Below are 22,991 nucleotides of genomic sequence, written 5' to 3' on the forward strand. Positions count from 1 at the left end.
GCTATATAAAAAACGGATTAGATACCTTTACCAAGTGAGCTTTATCCCAGGATTGCAAGATGGGTTCCACATCCAAAAAATCAATCAACACAATATAATGGTAAATAGAATAAAGGACAGAAATCACAATAGATGCTGTAAAAAGCATTTGAAATTATCTAATGCTCTAACATGATAAACATTCAACAAATTAGGAATAGAAAGAAACTTCCTCAACTAATAAAGGGCATCTTTGAACAATCCACAGTAAACATCGTATTTAATGGTGAAAGGCTGAATGCTTTCTTTCAAAACCAGGAACAATATAAGAATATTTGTCTTGCCACTTTTTTTTTTTTTTTTTTTTAATTAGGAAAGTTTTGGGTTTATAGAGCAATCATACACAAAATACACGATTCCCATACACCACCCCAACATCAACACCCTGCATGGGTGTGGAACATTTGTTACAAATGATTGCACTTTTTTGTTATAATTGCACAATTTTTAAAACAGTGGTTATCTTTGTTACAATTGATGAAAGATTATTATCAAAACAGTAGTATCATCCATAATTTACATTGAGTATTTTTCCATATACTACTCTATTATTACTACTTATATAAGTATTGTACATTTGTTATACTTCATAAAAGAATATACTTGTAGTATTAATTACAGTCCTACATCTACAGTAGGGTTCACTGTGTTGTGTACTCCTGTTTTACCTTTTAATTCTTATTCTAGTAATAAAAATGACCTAAAGTTTCCTCTTTCAACCACATTTACCTATATAGTTCAGTGCTGTTGATTACACTCACAATAATGTGCTATCATTACTGCCATCTCTTTCTAAGCCTTTGCAGTCAACTTAAATAGAAATTCTCTACAAATCAAGTGTCCACTCCCTATTCTTTAACCCCAGTCTGTCCTCTGGTAACCTATATTCTAGAGTCTAACTCTTTTATTTTGCTTATTATAATTAGTCCATGTCATTGATATCACACAATATTTGTCCTTTTGCGTCTGACTTATTTCATTCAATAGTAATTCCTATTTTTTAGATTTAGCATATGAGGTTTCTTTTAGTTTTTGAAGTTTTATCATAGCAAAGTCTGATTATTATTGGACCAAGGTCCCTAAATGATGGGGATGAACAGATTAGTTGTCTCCAGAATCAGATAATGTACTTGCACTTACCCTGAAATGCAAAAAGAATATAGATGCCAAAATCATGTGTTTCATATGAAATGTCATTTCCTGCTGTCCCTGCTTTATTGTATGGGCCCTCTTTCTGTTCCCATAGTTGTTTGAAGAATTCTTCCTATCTGTGTTGCCTGTTGCACATCAGTTTGAATGGAGTGATTAGGAAGAGCTGTCTGCTGTCCTCTCCCATTCATTCCATGAGAGCTGAGTATTGCCACTTGTTTTTAACATTATATGCTATGTTCTAACCAGGGAAATTAGTAGGGAAAAGAAATAAAGCATCAAGCCTGGAAAATAAGAAGTAAAACTATCTCCATTTTCAGAAGACATGGTCTTGTACATAGAAAATCATAAGAAATTCACAAAACTATAATAACTAATAAATGCACTCAGTGAAGTTAGAAAATACAAGGTCAGTATACAAAAATCAGTTGTATTTCTATATACTAGCAATGAACAATCCAAAAATGAAATTAAGGAAGCAATTCCATTTACAGGGGCATCAATAATACAAACTACTTAGGAATAAATTCAAGAAAAGTACAGAATTTGTGTACTGAAAAATAAGCATCACTGAAGGAACTTTTTAAAATGCTAAAAAAAAATGGAAAGATGGAAAGACAACTTGTTTTTATGAATTGGTATACTTACTATTGTTAATATGCCAATACTCTCAAAATTCACCTATATATTAATGCAATCCCTATTGAAATGTTGGCTCCCTTGATTGCAGAAATTGACAAGTCAATCAAAAAGTTTTTATGGAAGTCAGAGATAGAGTAGTCAAAAGTCATGAAAATAAGAACAAAGTAGGAAAACTCCCTGTCCAATCTCAAATTTTATTATAAAGCTACAGTAATCAAGATAGTATGGTACAGTGGAATAGGATTGAGAGTCTAAAAATTGTCCCTCACATTTATATTGTCAACTGATTTTGATAAGGGTAGCAAAAACAATTCAATGAGGAAAAGAAGTCTTTTCAACAACTGGTTCTAGGTCAATTGGATAGCCACATAAAAAGGAATGAAATTGGATCCCACTACCTCACATTATATACAAAAAATAACTTAAAATGTATCATAAAGCCAAAGGTAAGTGCTAAAACTATAAAACTTTTAGAAGAAGACAGTAATAAATCTTTGCAACCTTGCATTAGGTAGTGTTCAATAAGCACATGAAAAGATGATCATTATTTGTAGTCACCAGGGAAATGAAAATCAAAGCCACATGAAATATTACTTCACACTTTCTAGGATAACTAAAGTGAAAAATAAAATTAAAACTAAAAAGACAGTAAGTGCTGATGAGGATTAGAAAGCTCATACATTGCTTTTGAGAATGTTAAATGGTGCACCCTCTTCAGAAAATATCTTGGCATTTCCTCAAAAATTTAAATACAGAGTTGCTACATGACCCTGCAGTTCTTCTCCTGGGTATATGTATAAGAAAAATTGAAACATATCTACAAAAAACTTTTACATGACTGTTCATAGTAGAATTATTCATTATGCCAAAAAGTGGAAACAACCCAAATGTCCATTAACTGAATAATGAATAAACAAAATGTAGTATATCCATGCAGCAGAATATTAATCAGCCATAAAAGGAATGGAATATTGATACAACGCAGATAAACCTTAAATTATGCAAAGTGAAAGAAGCCAGACAGAAAAGAGCACATATTGTATAATTCAATTTATATGAAATATCCGGAAGAGGCAACTTTGTAGACAGTGTGGGATGGAGGAGTAGACGGGGGTTTGGAGGTGACTTCTATTGTGTACAAAGTTTCGTTAAGGGGGAAAACAAAAATGTTCTAAAATTAGGTTGTGATGATATTTTATAATCCTGTGAATTATACAGTTGAATTGTGTACTTGAATTGTAACTTTAAGTGAGTGAACTTTTTGGTATGCAGCTTATATCTCAAAATAGCTGTTTTTAAAAATCAAGGTAGATAATTTTTTTTATTTCCTGAAAGACAAAGTTTTATTTTCCATTGCTTCTAAAGAAGAAGCAGTTAATTGTTTTCATACCAAATCAGCAATTTCAGGTTCCTTTACTGATGTTACTAGATATTATTTTTCCTTTTAATATGTTATTTCTACATTTCTCTGTATCCTATTATTATTTCTACATTCTGTGCATGGAAGAAGACAATATATTGATTTTATACTTAACGCTTTTCGTGTTTTCTATCTATATTTATATCATGGTCTTACCCAGATTTTCTTTTCTACCCAACTTGTTTCCAACACTGTTAGCTGTTTTCTGATTATGGGATAATACCTTTCAGTATGCTGGAAGTGATTATATATGTACAGTATATTTGAACTGCTAGGAGGCTGAATGATTTAATTGTTTTGTAGGTTTTACTTTCCTCATTGGTATTGTAACGGCGGCAACAGAACCTATCGGCATGGAATATCTAGAGGTGCTGAAGCGCCTCTTCTTGATGACTTTGTCATGTCTTACCTGTTTGCTCAGGTATGATTATACTATCTAATTTTTACTTGTGTTATATGATATATATCTTGTTGCATAGATTATCTTTTAATCAGGAAAAATTTCACATAAGGGAAAGCTGTTTTGCCTTGCACAGCAGGTGCAGAAGGGTTACAAAATTGGGTCTCTTTATCATTAATTTTTAATCCCATGGTAATATGAAAATAAGATCTATTTTATAAAGATTCCTTGAATTTAATCTTTTGCAATTTTTTCCTCTACTTTTATTTTAGTACTTTAGGCCATTTTCAGGTTTTCTCAAAATACTGCCTGTGTTTTGTAACATGATTCATGTAGATTTAAGTGGCTGCAATATAAGACAGTAACGTCTTTTAAAAAGAGTTTTTAAAATTTGTTTTTTAATTCCTGGACAATTTCAGACTTAAACTGTAGTTAGTGAAATGGAAAGAAAGTAGGTAAATTCACTAAAAATGAACCAGTATAGTTTGTGAACCTCTTCATAGCAGAGTAGCTGGATGTTGATACTAAATCTGAGATCTTTATTCCAGTTATGTGTTTATTAATACTATTATGTTACTTCTGTATAGTGTGTTTGAATATTTCATAATTTTTTTTCATCTGTTGTCTTCATTTAAACACTAGTTTAACTGTTTTGTCATTAAATTTGCTTTTATGTGCTGCTGATCTAGTATAAGTGGAAACTAAAGTAAGAAGTTCTTAGTGCCTTTTGGTTTAGACATGCTGTTGGTTTACACAAAGTGATGGGTTAAGAAGTTCTAAATCTGATTTGTTAATATCATAGGAAATAACTTCATAGATCCTCATGCCTCAAATTTATAAAAAGTCTAGTAGGGATGGTTCACTTTATGAGCAACAAATTGAAAAATATTTCTCTACTGGATTATGAGATCAACCAATTTTTTAATACAGCTTCCTTTAATCCTAGTAGCCTTTAAAAAGTGAGAGATAGGCTTCAGAGAAATGCTAATACATGGCTATGAATTTTTGATGCTTTTATGACTGCATTATTTTCATCTGTGCTGTGGAGCTAGTTCATTTTGGTGGCATACTAGATAAACCCCATTAATCAAGCAGGTATTCCTAATCTATCCAGGCCACTACTTTAGCCTAATATTAATACAGTGATATCTCATACTTTCGATCTAGAATTATTATGGGTGATTTCAAAATACCTAATTTTGTCTTTCTAGGAGGAATTGTTTTGTCTGGAAAGGCAAAATAGCATGATAATAGTATCTTAAATAGTGTCTAGACAGTGTCACATGCAATTTTCTATTCCTTGATGTTTGTTTCTCTAAATCAGTGCTCCATGAATAAATGAGATTGTGATTAACTTATGTCTAAATTGTACTGGTTATCAGGTTATACTATATGCCTGCTGTAGACTACATAGCAGATTTGGTGAGTGGCATCACCAAAATGTAAGAATATGTTGATATCTGTAAATAACCTAAGATAGGTTAAGTCACTAAACTATCCTTAAAGCATGTAAAAACAGTGTCTGTAGAAATACAGGTTTGGAAAAGGTAAGCACATTAAAGCTAATGTGTTCAACTTCATTTTCCTCTGGGGATTAATTGTTTTTATGGTATCAAATATGGATACTCAGCAAATAAATAAACTGTTGACTTGTGAACAACTTTTAGTTATATCTATTCAACCAGAAATTCTTTTTTTTTTACTCCATATCCCTTTTTTTTGGTACGTTCTAATTTTGTGGTTATATTTTCTTATTTGTCTCACTGAATGTAGATGTAAATTTTTTAGTTTCAATATTGTAGCTACCCAGATGGAAAACCGCTTTGCTACAGTTAAATGTAATGAAGTTTTTTATTGGCATATGCAGTGATGTTTAAGGAACACTAGTTTAAAATAATATGTTTTGACATTTAAGACTGTATTTCATCTGTAATCTTTCTCTAATGCGTACTTGGTTGATTATGTTGTTTGTACTGCTCTCATTAATTATTCATTTATTCATTGTTTTTTGGGGCATGAGTTCCATAGAATAAGCTGATGATAAGAAATTATTATCTGCTGGTCTTCTATACAATATGGAAAAAAATAAGTTATTGAGAAGACTCTACCTACCTATCAGTTATCTGTAGCTGTTACTTAAAAAGGATAACATGTGCTCATTTTCAAAAGTATGGTGAAAAGTATTTAAAATTGAGCAAAAGAAACTCTAACCCTTTTCCTGAATTAATTTTGTATTACCAATATTTAGGCACTTATTTTGATTAATATTGCTTATTTCATGGTTTGTGTTTTTTAAGTAATAAGTTTATTTTCTTTTTCTGAAATGCTGTCTATGTTTTACTTCTCATTTTAATATAAGTAGCAAAGAGAAACCTGGCTGTACCTTCCACAGTTAGCTTGGAAATCTTCTCAGATAAACATCCAAGGTCTTCACTCTCAAGTTTTGCCCTCCATTTGACACCAGAACACATTTTTCACAATTTTCCAAGTTCTCTGCTACTTTATAATGAGGAACACCTTTCCTCCACTTTCCATTAAAACATCATTTCTAAGTCCTCACTGGAAGTACCTTTAACATGGATATTTCTGTCAACATTCTGCTCGTGACAATATATATGTTCTTCAAGACAACAGAGACTTTCTATACAGCTGTTAACTTTTCACTGAAAATGCCTTTAATCATATCTTCACCAATAGTCTCTTCAAATTAATCTATGCATTTTCTACAGTGTGCTTCAAAATTCTTTTACCCTTTACCAATTACTCAACTCCAAAGCCATGCCCATTTTTTTAAGTATTTGTCATAGCAACATACCACTTACTAGTCCCAAAAACTGTCTTGGCTTGTCAGAGTTGTTATGACAAATATCACACAACGGGTTGGTTTAAGCAACAAACATTTATTGCTCACTGTTTTGAAGTTTAGAAGTCAAAGATGTCAGCAAGGCCCTACTTTCTCACGGAGTAAGGAGTATTCTGATAATTGCAGTCCTCTGTCACATGGCGGTCTGTTTCTTTCTCTCCTCCATTGGCTGTCTCTGACTCCTGGCTTCTACGTCTTCTGGCTTTGACATCTTTGACTTCTTCTAGTTTCTGGTTTCCATTGACTGACTGTGTCCAAATGTTCTCTCCTTTAAAAGACCTCCAGTAATATGGTTTAAGACCCAACCTGATTCAATTTGGCTACAACCTAACTAATAATAACACCGTCACTAGGTCCTCTTTTCAAAAAAATTCATATCCACAGGAACACAGATTAAAATTAAGAACATGTTTTTTGTTGGGGTACATGAGTCAATCTACCACATGACTCTTAACCTTTCTTTTTCCAAAGATAACTGGCATTACTTTTAGAATATTTATACCTTGTGTTATCTGTCCTTTCCTATTCTACCTAACATATTCAATCTGATTTTATCCATATCCTTATATCACCCAGGGTCAAAATATTGGAATCTCTACTTTTTCCTTTTCTTCATTCCTTACATATAGTTATCAACTTTTTCAGACTTTTAGGGTCTTCTTTTTCCTATATCAAATTATTATTATCTCATATGTGAGCCATTACAGCAACCTTTTAAAGTGTCCACTGGAATACACCGTATTTTCTTAAAGCAATTCTGTCATTGCTGCTTTTCTACCAGTGGAAGAGGCATGATGAAATTGATACTATAAGAAAATGTTTCTCCACTGCTTGAAGGATCAGATCATTCAAGGGCATCCACTTCTGACACCAATTTACTTTTCCAAGTTTTAGTTCACACTTTCCCCTTGCATAAACTTTCCCACCCAAACTTGTTTATATCTCTGAATATGCTTGTGCTTTGTTTTCTTGCCATTCCTTCCACGTCTTTCACCCTTTTTTGTGTCTTATCAAAAATTTCTTCATCTTCAAAGAATACATCAAACCTCATGCTTTCGATAGAGCCTTCCCTAATTACCCCAACTGAATATGATCTCACCTGCCTCTTAAGTCCCTAAAGTACCTATTGTGTGTATACTTACTATATAGTATCTGGCATTATGATTATTTGTTTACATATAATGTAATTCTACATTTTCCCTGCCAGAATTTCATCTCCTTGAGGGCTGAAACCACATTTTATATTTCTTTGTATCCAACACAACCCTTAGTATAATGCTTTGAACACATAATTGGCACTTAGTACATGTTTAATAAATTAATATCTATTTTAATTTTGATGTTCAAGATATAATTTAAAGATATATGCAGTGGAATAGACTGAAATCAGCTATAGTCTTTAATTGGGAACCCAATTTAAACCAGTTTGCATTTGCAAATGAATTTTTACTAAAATATTTTGGTAAAACTATTGAAAATCAAGGGAGGAGTTGACTTATTCCTTTTGAATGCATATATTCTGGAAAGTGTTACAGTTTTAGGATAGTAGACTGAAATGCGATTTTAAAACTTATAGTGAGATTATTTCCTTCAATTTCTTTTTCCTTTAGTGGCGGCATGATTTTGTGAATGGATGGATTAAAGTACCCGTGACTCATGAAACACAGGAAGAATGTCTTGGAATGGCAGTGTTAGATATGATGAGGATAGCTAAAGAAAAGGATCAAACTCCTCTGGCCATCTATAACTCTATCAGGTAATATCCTTAGGCAAATCTATACACATAAATGTGAACAGTTAGAATTTTTATATAATTCATTTATATTTCCTGTGTTCTCCCATACCTTTTGGTTTTTAAAAAAAATTTATTTTGAAAGAAGCTTTAGATTACATAAATTTTACATAAAAAAATATAGGGGATTCCCATATACCCCACCCTCACCCCCTCTGTACTTTTCCCTATTAACATTGTCTTTCATTTGTGTAGTACATTTCTTACAATTGATGAACACATATTGAAGCATTGCTACTAACTATGGTCTAGAGTTTACACTATAGTTTACACTTTGCACCTCACAATTTTATAGGTTTTGACAAAATGTATAATGACCTGTATCCATCATTGCAAAGGCATGCAGGACAATTCTGATATCCCCAAAATGTCCCATGTTACACCCATTCTTCCCTCTCCCTCCCCTCAAAACCTCTGGTGATCATTGCTTTTATATCAGTGTTACAAGTGCTTCCAATGCTAGAGTAATCAATAATAGGTCTGTTTTAGTCCAGAGTTGCATTCTCCCCTTATATTTATTTGTTCATTCCTCTGTCTTGAGGATTTGGGGATGGTGATGCCCGCTCTGTCCCTGATTGAGAGGGGTCTTAGATCCCATGGGGCAGATGGATGGAACTTTCTTGCTTGCAGTTGTAGACACTCTCTATTTTTGGGGATGGGTGTTGTCCATCATCATCCTTTTATTAGTTGTCCTAGGCAAGTCCAGTGAACTGGAGAGAATGTGTTGCAACTCTGCTGAGATTCAGGGCTCAAGCAGCATATGAACGGACCAAAGATTAAGTCTCTGAGACATATATTTAACAAGTATAATACTAATTATAGGTTCAAATAAAAGGGGCAAAAGAGCCATATGCAGGGAAATTATAAATGAGTCTACCTCTGTTACATTGTGGAACATTAATTCCAAAGGCCCACTTACAGGATGCCAAATTCCTGAGATTGTCTGCCTTGTCTATAGTGTCTAAATGTCTCTAGAGCCTTCAGGAGCCCCCTGCTTGAGGCACTGTTTACTGTCACAGTCAATGAGACCCTCCTGAGATGTGTATAAACATGACCTCTGGAATGACCTCTAGACTCACTTTGAAATCTCTTAGCCATAAAAACTCATTTGTATTTAATATTTCCCCCTTTTGTTTAAGGTCTTTTTTTCCAAATGCATTGCTACTTGGTGATTGATAATAATCCCTTGGTACCAGGGAGGCTCATCCCCCAGAGTCATGTCTCATACTGGGGGAGAAAGTAATGCATTTATATGCTGAGTTGGCTTAGAGAGAGGCCACATTTGAGCAAGAAGGAGGCTTTCAGGAGGTAACTCTTAGGCAATGCATAATACTAAGCTTCAGTTTTACTGGAATAAGGTTCATTAAGTACAACCATCAGTGTCAAGGGCCTAGTGTAATGGTCTGTCCTTCTTTGCTCGGCACTGCCTATGTACTCCAGGGATTCTTGGCACCATCAGAGAATGTTGTAGGACTTCCCAGGATGGGACTTCAATATTCTTTCGGTTGTTGTGTGGGTCTCCACCCACCGAGACAACACCCCATGACCACTTGAACATCGTCAGGTGCCACAGAGGCTGCCCCAGGTGCACCTGTCTCCACACATCCCCCCGTCAAAGGGGAAAAAATAACTTTTCTTTCTTGTATGTAACACATACTTTGTGAGATAAGAGAAATTATTGAAAGAATTGGAGTACTATAGAAATATCAGAGGTGTCCAATATCTATTTATTATTTCATTCATTTATTCTGAAAAGGCAAGGTAAATCCAGACAGAAGAACTCCTGGAGGGATAATTTCTGATTGTAGATCCTCAAATTGTCTGTATGAATAATTTCTCAAATGGTAGTCCATATTTTACTTGTATTAGAAGCACTGGGATACCTGTTTAAATTGAAGATTCTTGGCCCTTAACCCAATAGATTTTGATTAAGTAAGTCTGAGGTAAAACCCATGAATAGGTATTTTCACAGGTGTTCCAAGGGATTCTTAGAAAAGTGATCCACACTCCACATTTTGCAAGTAATTCTTCTGCAAATTGATTTCTGAAAATAATGGCTTATGTGATTTTGAAACACTGCTACAGTTTTAATGTCTGCCAAATGCTTACTCTTTTAATGGCATATATGATTCTTAGAAGGATGCTAATTTTTTTAAATTTGAAGACTAAATACATGTTTTACATATAATATGCTTATCAGATTAAAAGTTTGAGGATATAATGAATCTGGGTAAACTTCCCTTTCTTCCTTAAAATTCTCTCTCTAACTGGGTTCAGTTACTCCCTTGCTTAGTGCCTTCAAAGCAGTTACATACATAATTTCTAAGTATGTTTTAAGTATTCTTATTTTGTTTTCATATGATTGTTAGGCTTTTACCCAAGGGTATAGGCCATAGGATATGATTTCAGGAACCCAGTCAGGAATCTAGAAGTCTCCAAAGTCCAAAGAGAAAACAAAAACCTTTCTGTTTTCCATTTCAGCCCTGATCTTTATTATTAATAAAATGCAGGCAGACACTCCTGCTAATGTTAGCTCACTCATTCATTTCTTCATTATTTAACAGCTATATATGGAATACCTACTACAAGCCAGGCCACATTAAAACATATTCAGAAGAGGAGTATCTTAAATGGCATTAATGAAAAGGAAAGGAATTGAAGGGAACACACTGAAGAACAGAGAAGCTTAAGCCATTAAGAATGAATTTTATAAATGGGAAGCTAAGTCAGTGGGCTTATGCTATAGTGGAACATATGATTTGTGTATAAAGTTTTGCACACTCTTTCTAGGTAGATTATGGGTTCTTTGAGGTCAGGAATCATGCCATCTTTTCATTATTCTCTGTACAGTATACCCAGTGGATGTATAGTGAATGTATTTCTCTGATTCTCTTAACCAGGTTCTAGGCACATCTGCAAAAATCTGAATCATTCTTTTTATTTTAAAATAGTGTAGATATTAAACATTCATTATAAGATTCCATGATACTTTAAACAGTTTTATTGAGATATAATTCATATATTATAAGGCTCTCCCATTTAAAGTATATAATTCAGTGTTTTTGTTTTGTTTTGTTTTCGTATATTCACAGGGTTGTATGAACATGACCATAGTCTAATTTTAGGACCCATTCTTCCTCCTTAAAAGAAACTCTGTACCCACTAGCAGTCAGTCTACATTCCTACATCCCTTTAGTCCCTGGCAACCACTAATCTACTTTCTCTCTATATAAGTTTACTCTATAAATTCTGTAAATTTCTTATAACTGAAATTATACAATATATGTCTTGTGTCTGGCTTCTTTTACTTAGCATATTTTCACGGTTTATTCATCTTGTAAGATGCAGCAGTACTTTATTCCTTTTTAGGGTTGAATAATATGCAATTGTATGGATATGCCACATTTTGTTTATATATTATGCAATTAATAAACATTTGGATAGTTTTTGCTTTTTGGCTATTATGAATAATATTGCTGTGAACTACAATGTACAAGTTTTTTTAGCCATCCTAAGGGGGTTGAAGTGGTATTTCAGTGTGGTTGTTTTTTGTGTTTTTTTAAAGGTTTATTTTGAATTTATTTCTCTCCCCTTCCCCCTCCCCCCACCCCATTGTCTGCTCTCTGTGTCCATTGCTGTGTGTTCTTCTGTGTCCGTGAGTATTCTTTTCAGCAGCACCGGGGATCTGTCTCTTTTTGTTGTGTCATCTCTCTGCATCAGCTTTCCATGTGTGCACTGCTACTCCTGGGCCGGCTGCACTTTTTTTGCGCAGAGTGGCTCTCCTTATGGGGTGCACTTCTTGTGCATAGGGCTCCCCTATGCAGGGGACACCCCTGCGTGGCAGGGCACTCCTTGCACACATCAGCACTGCATGTGGGCCAGCTCACCACACGGGTCAGGAGTCCCTGGGTTTGATCCCTGGACCTCCCATGTGGTAGGTGGATGCTCTGTCAGTTGAGCCAAATCCACTTCCCTCAATGTGGTTTTGATTTTCATTTCCCTAATGACTACTGATGTTGAGCTTCTTTCCACATGCTCATTGGCCATTTGTTTATTTTCTTTGGAGAAATGTGTATTATGATTCTTTGACAATTTTTAAATTGGGTTATTTTTCTGTTATTGAGTTATAAGACTTATATATATTTTGTATACACTTTTTTTTTAACAGAGATATGATTTGCAAATAATTTCTCCTGTTTTGTGGGTTCTGTTTTTTACCTTCTTGAAGGTGTTATTTACCACACAAATGTTTTTACTTTTAAAATGGTCTAATCTAGTCTATTTTTTGTCTCTTGTATCATACTGTTTTAATGTTGGAGAAATAACTTATGCCTGTCTTGAAACATGCCTGCCCTCTTCATATAATTTAAAATGTGTTTAACTCACTGATGTTTTCTAAATTCTCATATAGTGTTCATTTCTGAGAAATGGTCAACATTCTCTACTTTTTAAAATATTTAGAATTGATAGGAGAACAGAAGAATGACTCATATTTGACAGAATAAAATGAGCTGGTTTCCCTCCCTCCCCCTGAAACATAGTGGCGTATGGCTCTCTGGATAGTATAAATAGTATTCTTTCCTAGACTAAAAAAAGAAACCAAACATATAAGGTGTATATCTGTGTGTCTGTTTGTTTTGTATGTCTATATCTTTATAAACATGCCTCTGTATATTGTATGTGTACCTTTATGTATTTATTTATTTTACTTATTTCTCTCCCCTTCTCCCCCTCCCTACCCCAGTTGTCTGTTCTCTGTTCTCTGTGTCCATTTGCTGCATGTTCTTCTTTTGTCTGCTTCTGTTGTTGTCAGCAGCATGGGAATCTGTGTTTCCTTTTGTTGCGTCATCTTGCTGCGTCAGCTCTCCGTGTGTGCGGCATCATTCCTGGGCAGGCTGCACTTTCTTTAACGCTGGGCAGCTCTCCTTACAGGGCGTACTCCTTGCGTGTGGGGCTCCCCTACGCGGGGGCACCTCTACGTGACACGGCACTCCTTGCGCACATCAGCACTGCGTGTGGGCCAGCTCCACACGGGTCAAGGAGGCCTGGGGTTTGAACTGCAGATCTCCCATGTGGTAGACGGATGCCCTCTCCACTGGGCCAAGTCCGCTTCCCCTTTATGTATTTAATTGTGCATTTTTCTTCTTTATGCCAGTTCCTAAGTGGACATTTTGGCTTGGGTATTGGGTTACCAAAAGTGAAGGAAGCAAATAAGATTCTCTCTTCATTCTTTATCTGTTCTTTAAAATCCTGTTTACTAAAGGGTGGAAAGAAGAGAATTGGAGAGTAGGAAGACATTAAAGAGGACTCTGCTAAGGCCACTTACATAGCTATGAGCTACATCTCTCATATCACTCGACTCCTTGTCTAAATAACTTAGCAAATACTAGACTTTCAATTGGCCTACTAAGATTTTAATAATAAAATACATATTTCATTCTGTTCTTAAGAAAACATAGGATTTTATAAGGCTAGGCCCAATTCTAGAACCTATTAGAACCTTTTAAAAAATCATAAGCCCAATCAAAATTATATCAACCTTTGCAGAAATGACAAAGCTAATCATCAAGTTCATGGGATCCTGAATAGCCAAAACCATATTGAGAAAGAATAACAAAGTTGGAAGACTCCAACTCCTTGATTTCAAAACTTATTACAAAGCTGCAGAAATCAAAACAGTGTGGTACTGGCACCAGGGCAGACATACAGACCAGTGGAATAGAATTGAGACCACAGAAATAAATCCACACATCTGTGGTCAGTTGATTTTTGACAAGGGAGCCGAGGATATTCAGTGGGGAAAGAACAGTGTCTTCAACAAATGCTGGAAAAACTGGATATCCACATGTAAAAGAGTGAAAGTAGACCCCTACCTCTCACGGTATACAAATATTAACTCAAAATGCATCAGTGACCTAAATATAAAAAAACACTATAAAATTCTTAAAGGAAAACATTGGGAAATACCTTCAGGACATTATTTTGGGCAATGGATTCTTAGACTTTACACTGAAAGCATGAGCAGCAAAATAAAAAAATAGATAAATTGGATCCATTAAAATGAAAAACTTTTGTTTATCTAAGGACATTATCAAGAAAATGAAAAAACAATAGAATGGGAGAAAATTATTGCTATCCATCTATCTGATAGTTTAGTATCCAGAATATAGCAAACTCCCACAGCTCAACAACAAAAAGACAATCCAATAAAAAATGGACAAAGGATTTGAATAGGTATTTCTCCAAAGAAGATATAAAAATGACCAATAAGCACACGAAGAGATGCTAGTATTGTTAGTCATTAGGGAAATGCAAATCAAAACCACAATGAGATAACACCTCATCCCCACTATTATGGCCACTAATATTTTTTAAAAAGGAAAATAACAAGTGCTGGTGAGGATGCAGAGAAATAGAATCCCTTGTACATTGTTGGTGGGAATGTAAAATCAGACAGCCACTGTGGGAAACATTTTGGTGTTCCAGTGTGCAGTGGAACAGTGTGACTTTTGGGGTCTAAAAAATGAGTAGAATTAATGGGGGGAGAGAACAGAGTGATAGAGAGTTGGAGAGTAATGGAAAAGGCCATGTGGCAGAAAGGAGCATAGGAAGAATGAAGAGTCACTATGGCTAGAGCTCAAAGAGTTTGTAGGAGGTGAGGCAGGGGCTAGATCATGTAGAACCTAGTGGATCATGCCAAGAATATTAAGCACATTTAGAAATCTTACAAAGATTTAAGCTAGGGTGAAAACGATTAGACTTGCATTTTTAAAAGATCCCCGTGACTCCAGTTTAGAAAGGAAAATAGAGGGTGATAAGAGTAAATATGGGGACTTGAAAGAGTAGAATGCAGAGAAATAGGAAGCCTCACGTTTTATGGAAAACCTTGTTGGTGGGAATGTGAAATTGTGGTTGCTGTGGAAAACAATTTGCTGTTTCAGCCTACACTACAGAGGAGCAATGCGACTTTTGACATCTAAAAAACGAGTAGAATTTAATGAGGGGAAAGAATAGAGTTTTCCCAGGATTTGATTACTTGGATTAGAGTGCTAGTTGTAATAATGAAGGAAAAAAAGCAGAAAAGAGAAATATGTGGACAGTAAAAGCAAGAATATGTGGTGATGGATTGAATAATGGGGGTTGAGGAAGAAGGTGGTCTAAAGGATGATTCCTCAGTTTCTGGAATTTGCTGAAGTAGGTGGATGATAGTGTACTTTAGTCACATAGGGAATCCTGGAAGAGGATCTCTGGGGAGAAGGGATTAAGAGTATTCATGAGTTAGATTAACTCATTGTTTGAGGTGATTTTTAGACATCCAGATGAAATGGGTAAATTGACTAGGCTGTGGGATACATGGATCTGGAGCTTAGAGGGCAGGGCTCAAGAAAGAGAGAGAGAGAGAGAGATGGGAGTTATTTGCATATAGAGAGTGCCCAGAGAAAGAGAGTATAGATAAGAAGAGAGCCCATAATTGAGTCTTGAGAAACTCCCAACCTGTAATCATCAGGTAAAGAGCAATGACACAGCAAAGAAGACTGAGAAGGAATAGCTAAAGAGATGGGAATAAAAACTAGGAAAGCTAAGGGAAGAGAGTTTCAAGGAATAATGATCAGTATTGTTTAATGCTGCTGAAACGTGACAAAATAACATGGAAAATTGCTTTTAACAACATGGAGGCCTTTCTTTTTTTTAAGATTTATTTCCCTACCCCCACCCCTCATTGTTTTTGCTCGCTTTCTGTGACCATTTGTTGTGTGCTTTCTGTGTCTGCTCGTCTTCTCTTTAGGAGACACTGGGAACTGAACCTGGGACCTCCCATGTAGGAGAGAGGCACTCAATCGCTTGAGCCACCTCAGCATCCTGGTTTGTTGTTTCCCATTGTATTTTCTCTTTGTGTCTCTTTGTTGCATCATCTTATTGCGTCAGCTTGCCACATCTGCCCTTGTGCCATCTTGCTGTCTTGATTATCTTTTCCACGAGGCACTGGGAACTGAACCCGGGGCCTATGGAGGCCTTTCTTTAACTTAGCCAGAGCAGGTTGTATGGAATGGTGGAGCAGAAGCCAGATTTCATGAGGTGAGAAGTAAATGAGAGGCAGGGAAATAGAAAGAGCTGTGTAGACAATTCTTTCAAAATGAGGCTGTTAGATTGTGACTGTGGGATAAAGAGAATTTACATTTCAGATTGGAAGTAGATAGAAGAGAATAACAAATAGAATAAAAGTCCTAAAAGGGTATATATATGTTAATGAAGAGAGAAGTTATAGGTAGGTATACATGGAGGAAATGGCTTTAGGTAGTAGGTTTATATCTCATTTATCATAATAAGGAGGAGAATATGAGTACAAATGTCTGTAGGTTTGCTTAGCAGGGTAGTGAGAGAATTCTGCTAAGAGAATCATCCCCCCTGTTCCACCCCACGAGAAGGAGGTGAAGTCATTTGCTGAGATTGAGGAGGAATGTAGCTCAGGTTAGAGGCGAAAGAAAGGTAGGAGATTTGAGAAAATTGGAGAAATAGTTACAGAACTTGGGAAATTAGTTGAACAAAGAAATGTCGTAAAATGATGGCAGTGATGAAAGCCTGTATTTTAGTTTTCTTGTTGCTAAAGCAAGTAGGTTGGTTTAAACAACAAGAATTTATTGGCTCACAGTTTTGAGGCCTGGGGATGTCCAAATCAAGGCATTGCCAAGGTGATGCTTTTTCTCAGAAAACTGTGGTATTCTGGGGCTGCCTCCCGGCCATCCTTGAATTTGCTTTTGTCACATGGCAATGCACATGGCAGCCTCTCCTGGCTTCTCCTTTCTCTTTTAGGTTCTGTTTACTTTAAGTTTCTGGCTGCTCCCTCTGGATTCTTCTTTTTTTTTGTGGATTTCCCTATAAAGTCTTCAATAATAGGATTAAGACCAATCCTACTTAGAGTTTGTGTTCCTGAGTATGATGGAGTTGGACTCAGATGTGACCTTTCTACATATGCCTCTTCCATCACTTTTACTGAACCTGTGGTTGGCGCTGGGGTTGGTGTATACTCAAGAGATCTGAATCTCTGGACTGTCCATGTGACAGCCAGGCCCTGAGCCTCAGCAGACTTGCAACTCCTACCCTCTGGTTTATTGGACTTACCCTAGCCAGCTAACAGGGAGGTGAAGAAGGTCAACCTCCACACCAGGGAGCCAAGAGTGCCTATAACTGCAAGCAGGAAAATTGCATCCATCATCCATGTGGAATCTAAGCCCCCTCTCGATATAGAGGTGAAGTGAACATAACCATCCCAGGGTCCACAGAATGGAGGAATAGAGTATGTGCGGTCACCCCTCGGGCTGAAGGTGGTTTGCTGGCCTGGCGGGGGAGCAGCCGCGGTAGACCTAATTCCAAGCCGCTGCCCCCATAATAGGGTGGCTGGTCGGACTCACCGCCACCCCTGAAGGGAGCTCGGCATGGGCGCAGAGTGCCCTCGGGTCTCCCCTTCTCGGCAGCCATGCTTCCGCGGCCGCCCCTCCTCCCGGATGGCGCCACACGATGCCTTATGAGGCAACACCCTTCTTCTTCTTTCTCCCTGCGCAGGCGCAGGGTGGAAAATTCCAGTCTGCCCTCCCTCCCCCCCCACAGCAGCAACAGCCAGGCGCAAGGCGGGAAACTCAAGTCTGCCCTCTACCCCAGCAACAGCAGCCACCAATCCCTAAACCCTGCCACTTCCCCCAGCAACAGCGACAGCCAATCCCTAACCACCACCCCTCCCCCTTCCAGTACCTCCCACCGACCTTTCTCCCCAGTAACTGCTTGCGGCAACCAATCAGAACATGGCATAAGCTTCGACCAATCAGCCTTCCCCAGCCCCTATAAAACTGTAGCCACTTCCTCAATAAAGTTGGACCTGCGTGTTTACCTCGTCTCTGCGGTAGTTCTTCTGCCGTGCGCCCTCCAGTCCTGAGAGCCCCCGACAAGGGCCTGGCCTCCCTTGTCCCCAGTTCATCGCCTGCTTCTCCGGGCGACCCCTTCATCGCCGGCTTCGCCGGGCGACCCCGTCAGCCGAACTGCGCAACCCCTGTGAGACCGACCCCTCGTCTGCTGCTGGACCGACCCCTCGTCCCAAGCCAGACCGTCCCTCGTCCCAAGCCGGACCGACCCCTCGTCCAAAGCTGGACCGACCCCTCGTCCGCAGCCAGACCCCACCGCCACCGACCGAGCAAGCCGCCGCAAGTATGGATTATTGTGGACTTACTGATATTCTATTCTGGAACTACTGTGATTAGTAATGGAAGAAATTGTAGCACTGATGTGGAGAAAACGGCCACAGTAGCTGCTGAGCATAGGGAGAGGGAAGAGGAGATATGATGTGGGGGCATTTTCAGGACTTGGAGTTGTTCTGGGTGGTACTGCAGGGACAGATGTTGGACATTGTATGCTCTGCCATAACCCACGGAATGGACTGGGGGAGAGTATAAACTACAATGTAAACCATTATCCATGTGGTGCAGCAGTGCTCCAAATGTATTCACCAAATGCAGTGAATGTGCCATGATGTTGAAAGAGGTTGTTCATATGGGAGGAGTGGGGTGAGGGGGTTGGGGAGTATGTGGGGACCTCTTATATTTTTTTAATGTAACATTAAAAAAAATAAAAAGAAACAAACAAAAAAAGACCAATCTTTAGTTAGGCCTCATCCTAACTGAAGTAACGTCATGAAAAGGGCCTATTTACAACAGTTTACATGCACAGGAATGGATTACATTTAAGAACGTGTTTTTTTCCTGAGGTACGTATTTCCAAACCACCACACCACATTTGGGATTGGTGGTTATGAATTTATAATGTAACCATTGTATTAGTCAGCCAAAGGAATGCTGATGCAAAATACCAGAAATCTGTTGGTTTTTATAAACGGTATTTATTTGGGGCAGAAGCTTGCAGTTACCAGGCCATAAAGCATAAGTTACTTCCCTCACCAAAGTCTGTTGCCACTGTTGGTGCAAGATGGTGGGTGATGTCTGCAAGGGGACAGCCTCCTCCTCCACCTCCTTCCGAGGCTCTGTGGTCCCGGCTTCTTCTAATCATAGCTGCAGGCTGGAATAAGTCTCATCTCTCACTTAGGGCTCATTTCTCTCCAGGCTCTGGATTCTCCACAAGGTCAGGTGTAGACTATGAGGTTCTCTAGGCTTTGCCTCTCTCCATAAGGCCAGCTGTGAACTATCAGCCAAACAGCTCATCTCTCTTCCTGGGGCCTCTGCCAGTTATAAGGAGCTGTCAATAAGGAGCCGTCTCTATTCCTCTGCGTTCTTCTCCAGTGTATTTGATTCCTGGAGTTCCAGCATCCAAAAGTCCCAACTCTGTCCTTTGCCAGGTCTTTTATCTGTGACTCCCTACCCACCAAGGGGCGGGGACTCAATGCCCTACTGACATGACCCAATCAAAGCCATAATCATACTTTAATCAAGTAAAAGTGAAACCTCAAGACAGACCAGTTTACGAACATAATCCAATATCTATTTTTGGATTTCACAAACAATATCAAAGTGCTACAACTGTCTACCTTGTCAGATGGCTTTCTCTAGCATCTCTGGATACTTGGATGCAAAACTGAGAATTCCTCAAGAGGTATAGGGAAAGCAGTGGTATACTAGTAAATGTTTTAACAACCAGCTCTCCAAAAAATAAAAATAAAAAAACCCTGATTTGTTTGTAATCTTTGCTGATACCATGTAATAAATGCTCCCACCACAGCCGATTTCAAGATATCAACCTGATATCACTGAAGGCGGAGTGGGAAAGAGATGAGCAATAGCAAACCTTTCTACAATATTTCCACCATTAAGCTATGATAGCCCTAAATTATCTCAAAAGCATAGATAATCGTAAATTGTAGTAAAATAATTAGGATGTTGAGATTTTAGTACTTATTACCTTTTTAAAAAATTTATTTAACAAATAACTTATTTAACTTTAAATTTATTTAACTTTAAATAACTTAATTTTTAACTATGGCTATGGCTTACAAAAATATCCTTTAAAATGTAATAAGGGAAAACCTAAAAAAAAACAATGTAACAAATGATATTATGGAGCAGTGCACAAGATACTGTGAAAAAAAAAGGGAAAAGCATCTGATACAGTCGTGAAGGTCGAGGAAAGTTTCCTGGATTTGATGTTCGAGTTTAGGTTTGTAAAATATATAAGAACTAGTCACCGAAGTAGATACTACCCCAAATAGTGGGGCTTCCGATGGCTCTGGAAACATCCAGACATTATAGTCCAAGCAGACAGCTCAGGAGTTTGGCCCCTTGCTAGTGGGTCCTACTTTGGAATTTATGCTCCCCTGTGTGACAGACTTGGACTCAGTTGTGGTTTCCATACACATGGGTCTTCTGACCCTTATGTTTGAATTTGTAATTAGTAAAAGAGTTGATAGTTGTATGTCCAAGAGATTTAAATCATTGGGCTCTGCATGTGCCAGCTGGGCTCTGAATCTCAACGGACTTGTAACACCATACTCTCCAGTTCATTGGACTCACCCAGGACAACTAACGAGGAGATGATGGATACCCAACATACCAAGGAACCGAGAGTGTCTACAACTGCAAGCAAGAGAGTCCAATCCATTGGTCCTTTGGGATCGAAGACCCCCCTCAATGAAAGGTGGAGTGAACCTTACCAGCCCAGAATCCTCAGGATTGGGGAATGAACTATGGGCTAAAGTAGACTGACTAGTATTTTACTATAGACTTATTGTGATTCTAGCGATGGAAGAAATATCATTTATGTGGAGGCAGTGGCCATTGGAGGTTCTGAGGGCATTGAGAAAGAAAAACAGGTATAATACGAGGAAATTTTTGGGACTTGGGAATCATCCTGAATGACATTACAATGACAGATACAGGCTATTATGTATCTTGCCATAATCTACAGAATTGAGTGGGAGAGAGTGTAGACTATAATGGAAACTATAATCCATGCTTAGTGGTAATGCTCCAAAATGTGTTTATCAATTGCAGTGAATGCATCACACTAATGAAAGATGTTGCTGATGTCGGAAAATGTGGGAGGTGTGGGGAGTAGGGCATATGGGAATCCTCTATGTATTCTCTATAATATTTATGTAATCTAAGTATCTTTTAAAAAATAAAAGTAGGAAAAGGAAAAAGAAAACAACTAATCAGATAGGAAATGGATGGTAAGGAGAAAGATTAGCATATGCGAAGATGAAAATTTAATATAATTGTATCTTCAGAAATAAATTGTTCCTTATCAGCTATTTGAGAAGCAGAAAAATAAATTATCTATCTTCTTTTCATTTTGGACATAGAGAACAGTAGAGTCAGAACATTCCTAATGTAATAGTTTTTATTGTAAAGGATTATTAGGCATTATTGAAGCTGGCCTAAGAAGATAGCTTATATACAACAGAGGTATGCTTGCATAATGAACAACAGTAGCATTCCATGAAATGTAACTATTTCCAGAATTGAGATAATGTTTGGAGTATAGCATTATAGGAAATATTTGCAGCACAGTGCATTAAGTGTCAAAGAAAATGGTATATAAGATAATCAGAGAAAGCAAATTTTTAGGAAGACTCCATTTTTAGCTACAGTGAGCATTTACATCATCAAGGGAGGAAAATTGGCATCTCCCATTCTAAACATTTATGGTAACTCAGAGGGTGTGTATTCACATCATCAAATGAAACCTCAAGTATTGTAGTGTCTGGATGCCGTTTATGCCAATTTTCTTCACATAACAAATATGTTGTAGCCTTTATATCAATTTTGTTTTATATTTATCTTTCAATTTGTTTTGTTTTCTTTGTGCACTCTTTATCCCTAGCTACAAGACATTCTTACCAAAATGTGTTCGAGCAAAGATCCAAGATTATCATTTTTTGACAAGGAAGCGAATTAGGTTCAGATTTCGCAGATTTATTCAGCAATTCAGCCAATGCAAAGCCACAGCCAGGAACTTGAAACTTAAGTATCTTATAAATCTGGAAACTCTTCAGTCTGCATTCTACACAGAGCAATTTGAAGTAAAAGAACCTGGAAGAGGTCCTTCAGGTGAGGAGATTTTTGCAACCATTATAATAACTGGAAACGGTGGAATTCAGTGGTCAAGAGGGAAACATAAAGAAAGTGAGACACTGACAGAACAGGTAATCCTTAATGATATGTTCTCATTCTTTGTTATTTTAAGTAGAATGGCAGTGGAAGCACAGTATTTTAGTCATTTGAAAGATGGTCTTGTACTTCTTTTCTTCCATTGAAACAAGTAGAAATTTTTAATGTTTTGAAGCCATAAAAATCATATTTATAGTTTTCTCATTGATCATAAATGGATTTTTGTTTAGTTTTACATGATAAAATAATGTCATAAATGACTAATAATTTCTTAGTTTCAGAAAAAGGTTAATTTCTAAAAGTGAAGTAATTTTAAAGTAATCTTGCCTCCTTTTTTTCACTATTATTGATCACAAGAGGTTCAATTATAAAATTTAATTAAATGGAAATGATGAATTTTAATTGATTTTATGATAATATATACTTGTTAAATATTAATTTAGTTTTTTTAGGTTTGCATTAAAAATTTTATTTATTCATGTCTATGTTTTTAGAGTGTTATGAGAGATTTATAAGGAGACTTGATTTTCATTTTTTATTTTCATTCTTTAGTTAAATTATCAGTTTTCTGGTAATGGTTC

At 37.0% G+C, this 22,991-nt stretch overlaps 1 protein-coding gene across 9 annotated transcripts in view; it reads left to right on the forward strand.

Moving 5' to 3' along the window:
* The window catches only part of JAK2 (Janus kinase 2), a 223,189-nt gene that overhangs the window by 106,720 nt on the left and 93,478 nt on the right, over positions 1-22,991 (forward strand). For all 9 annotated transcript variants that reach the window (XM_058301810.2, XM_058301811.2, XM_071216711.1 and 6 more), the window contains 3 exons: positions 3,554-3,671; positions 8,124-8,269; positions 22,124-22,445. In XM_058301810.2, the coding sequence (XP_058157793.1) occupies positions 3,554-3,671; positions 8,124-8,269; positions 22,124-22,445 (586 nt within the window). The remainder of the gene's footprint in view (positions 1-3,553; positions 3,672-8,123; positions 8,270-22,123; positions 22,446-22,991) is intronic.

Source organism: Dasypus novemcinctus, chromosome 8, assembly GCF_030445035.2.
Source record: "Dasypus novemcinctus isolate mDasNov1 chromosome 8, mDasNov1.1.hap2, whole genome shotgun sequence".
In the NCBI taxonomy this organism is placed as follows: domain Eukaryota; kingdom Metazoa; phylum Chordata; class Mammalia; order Cingulata; family Dasypodidae; genus Dasypus; species Dasypus novemcinctus.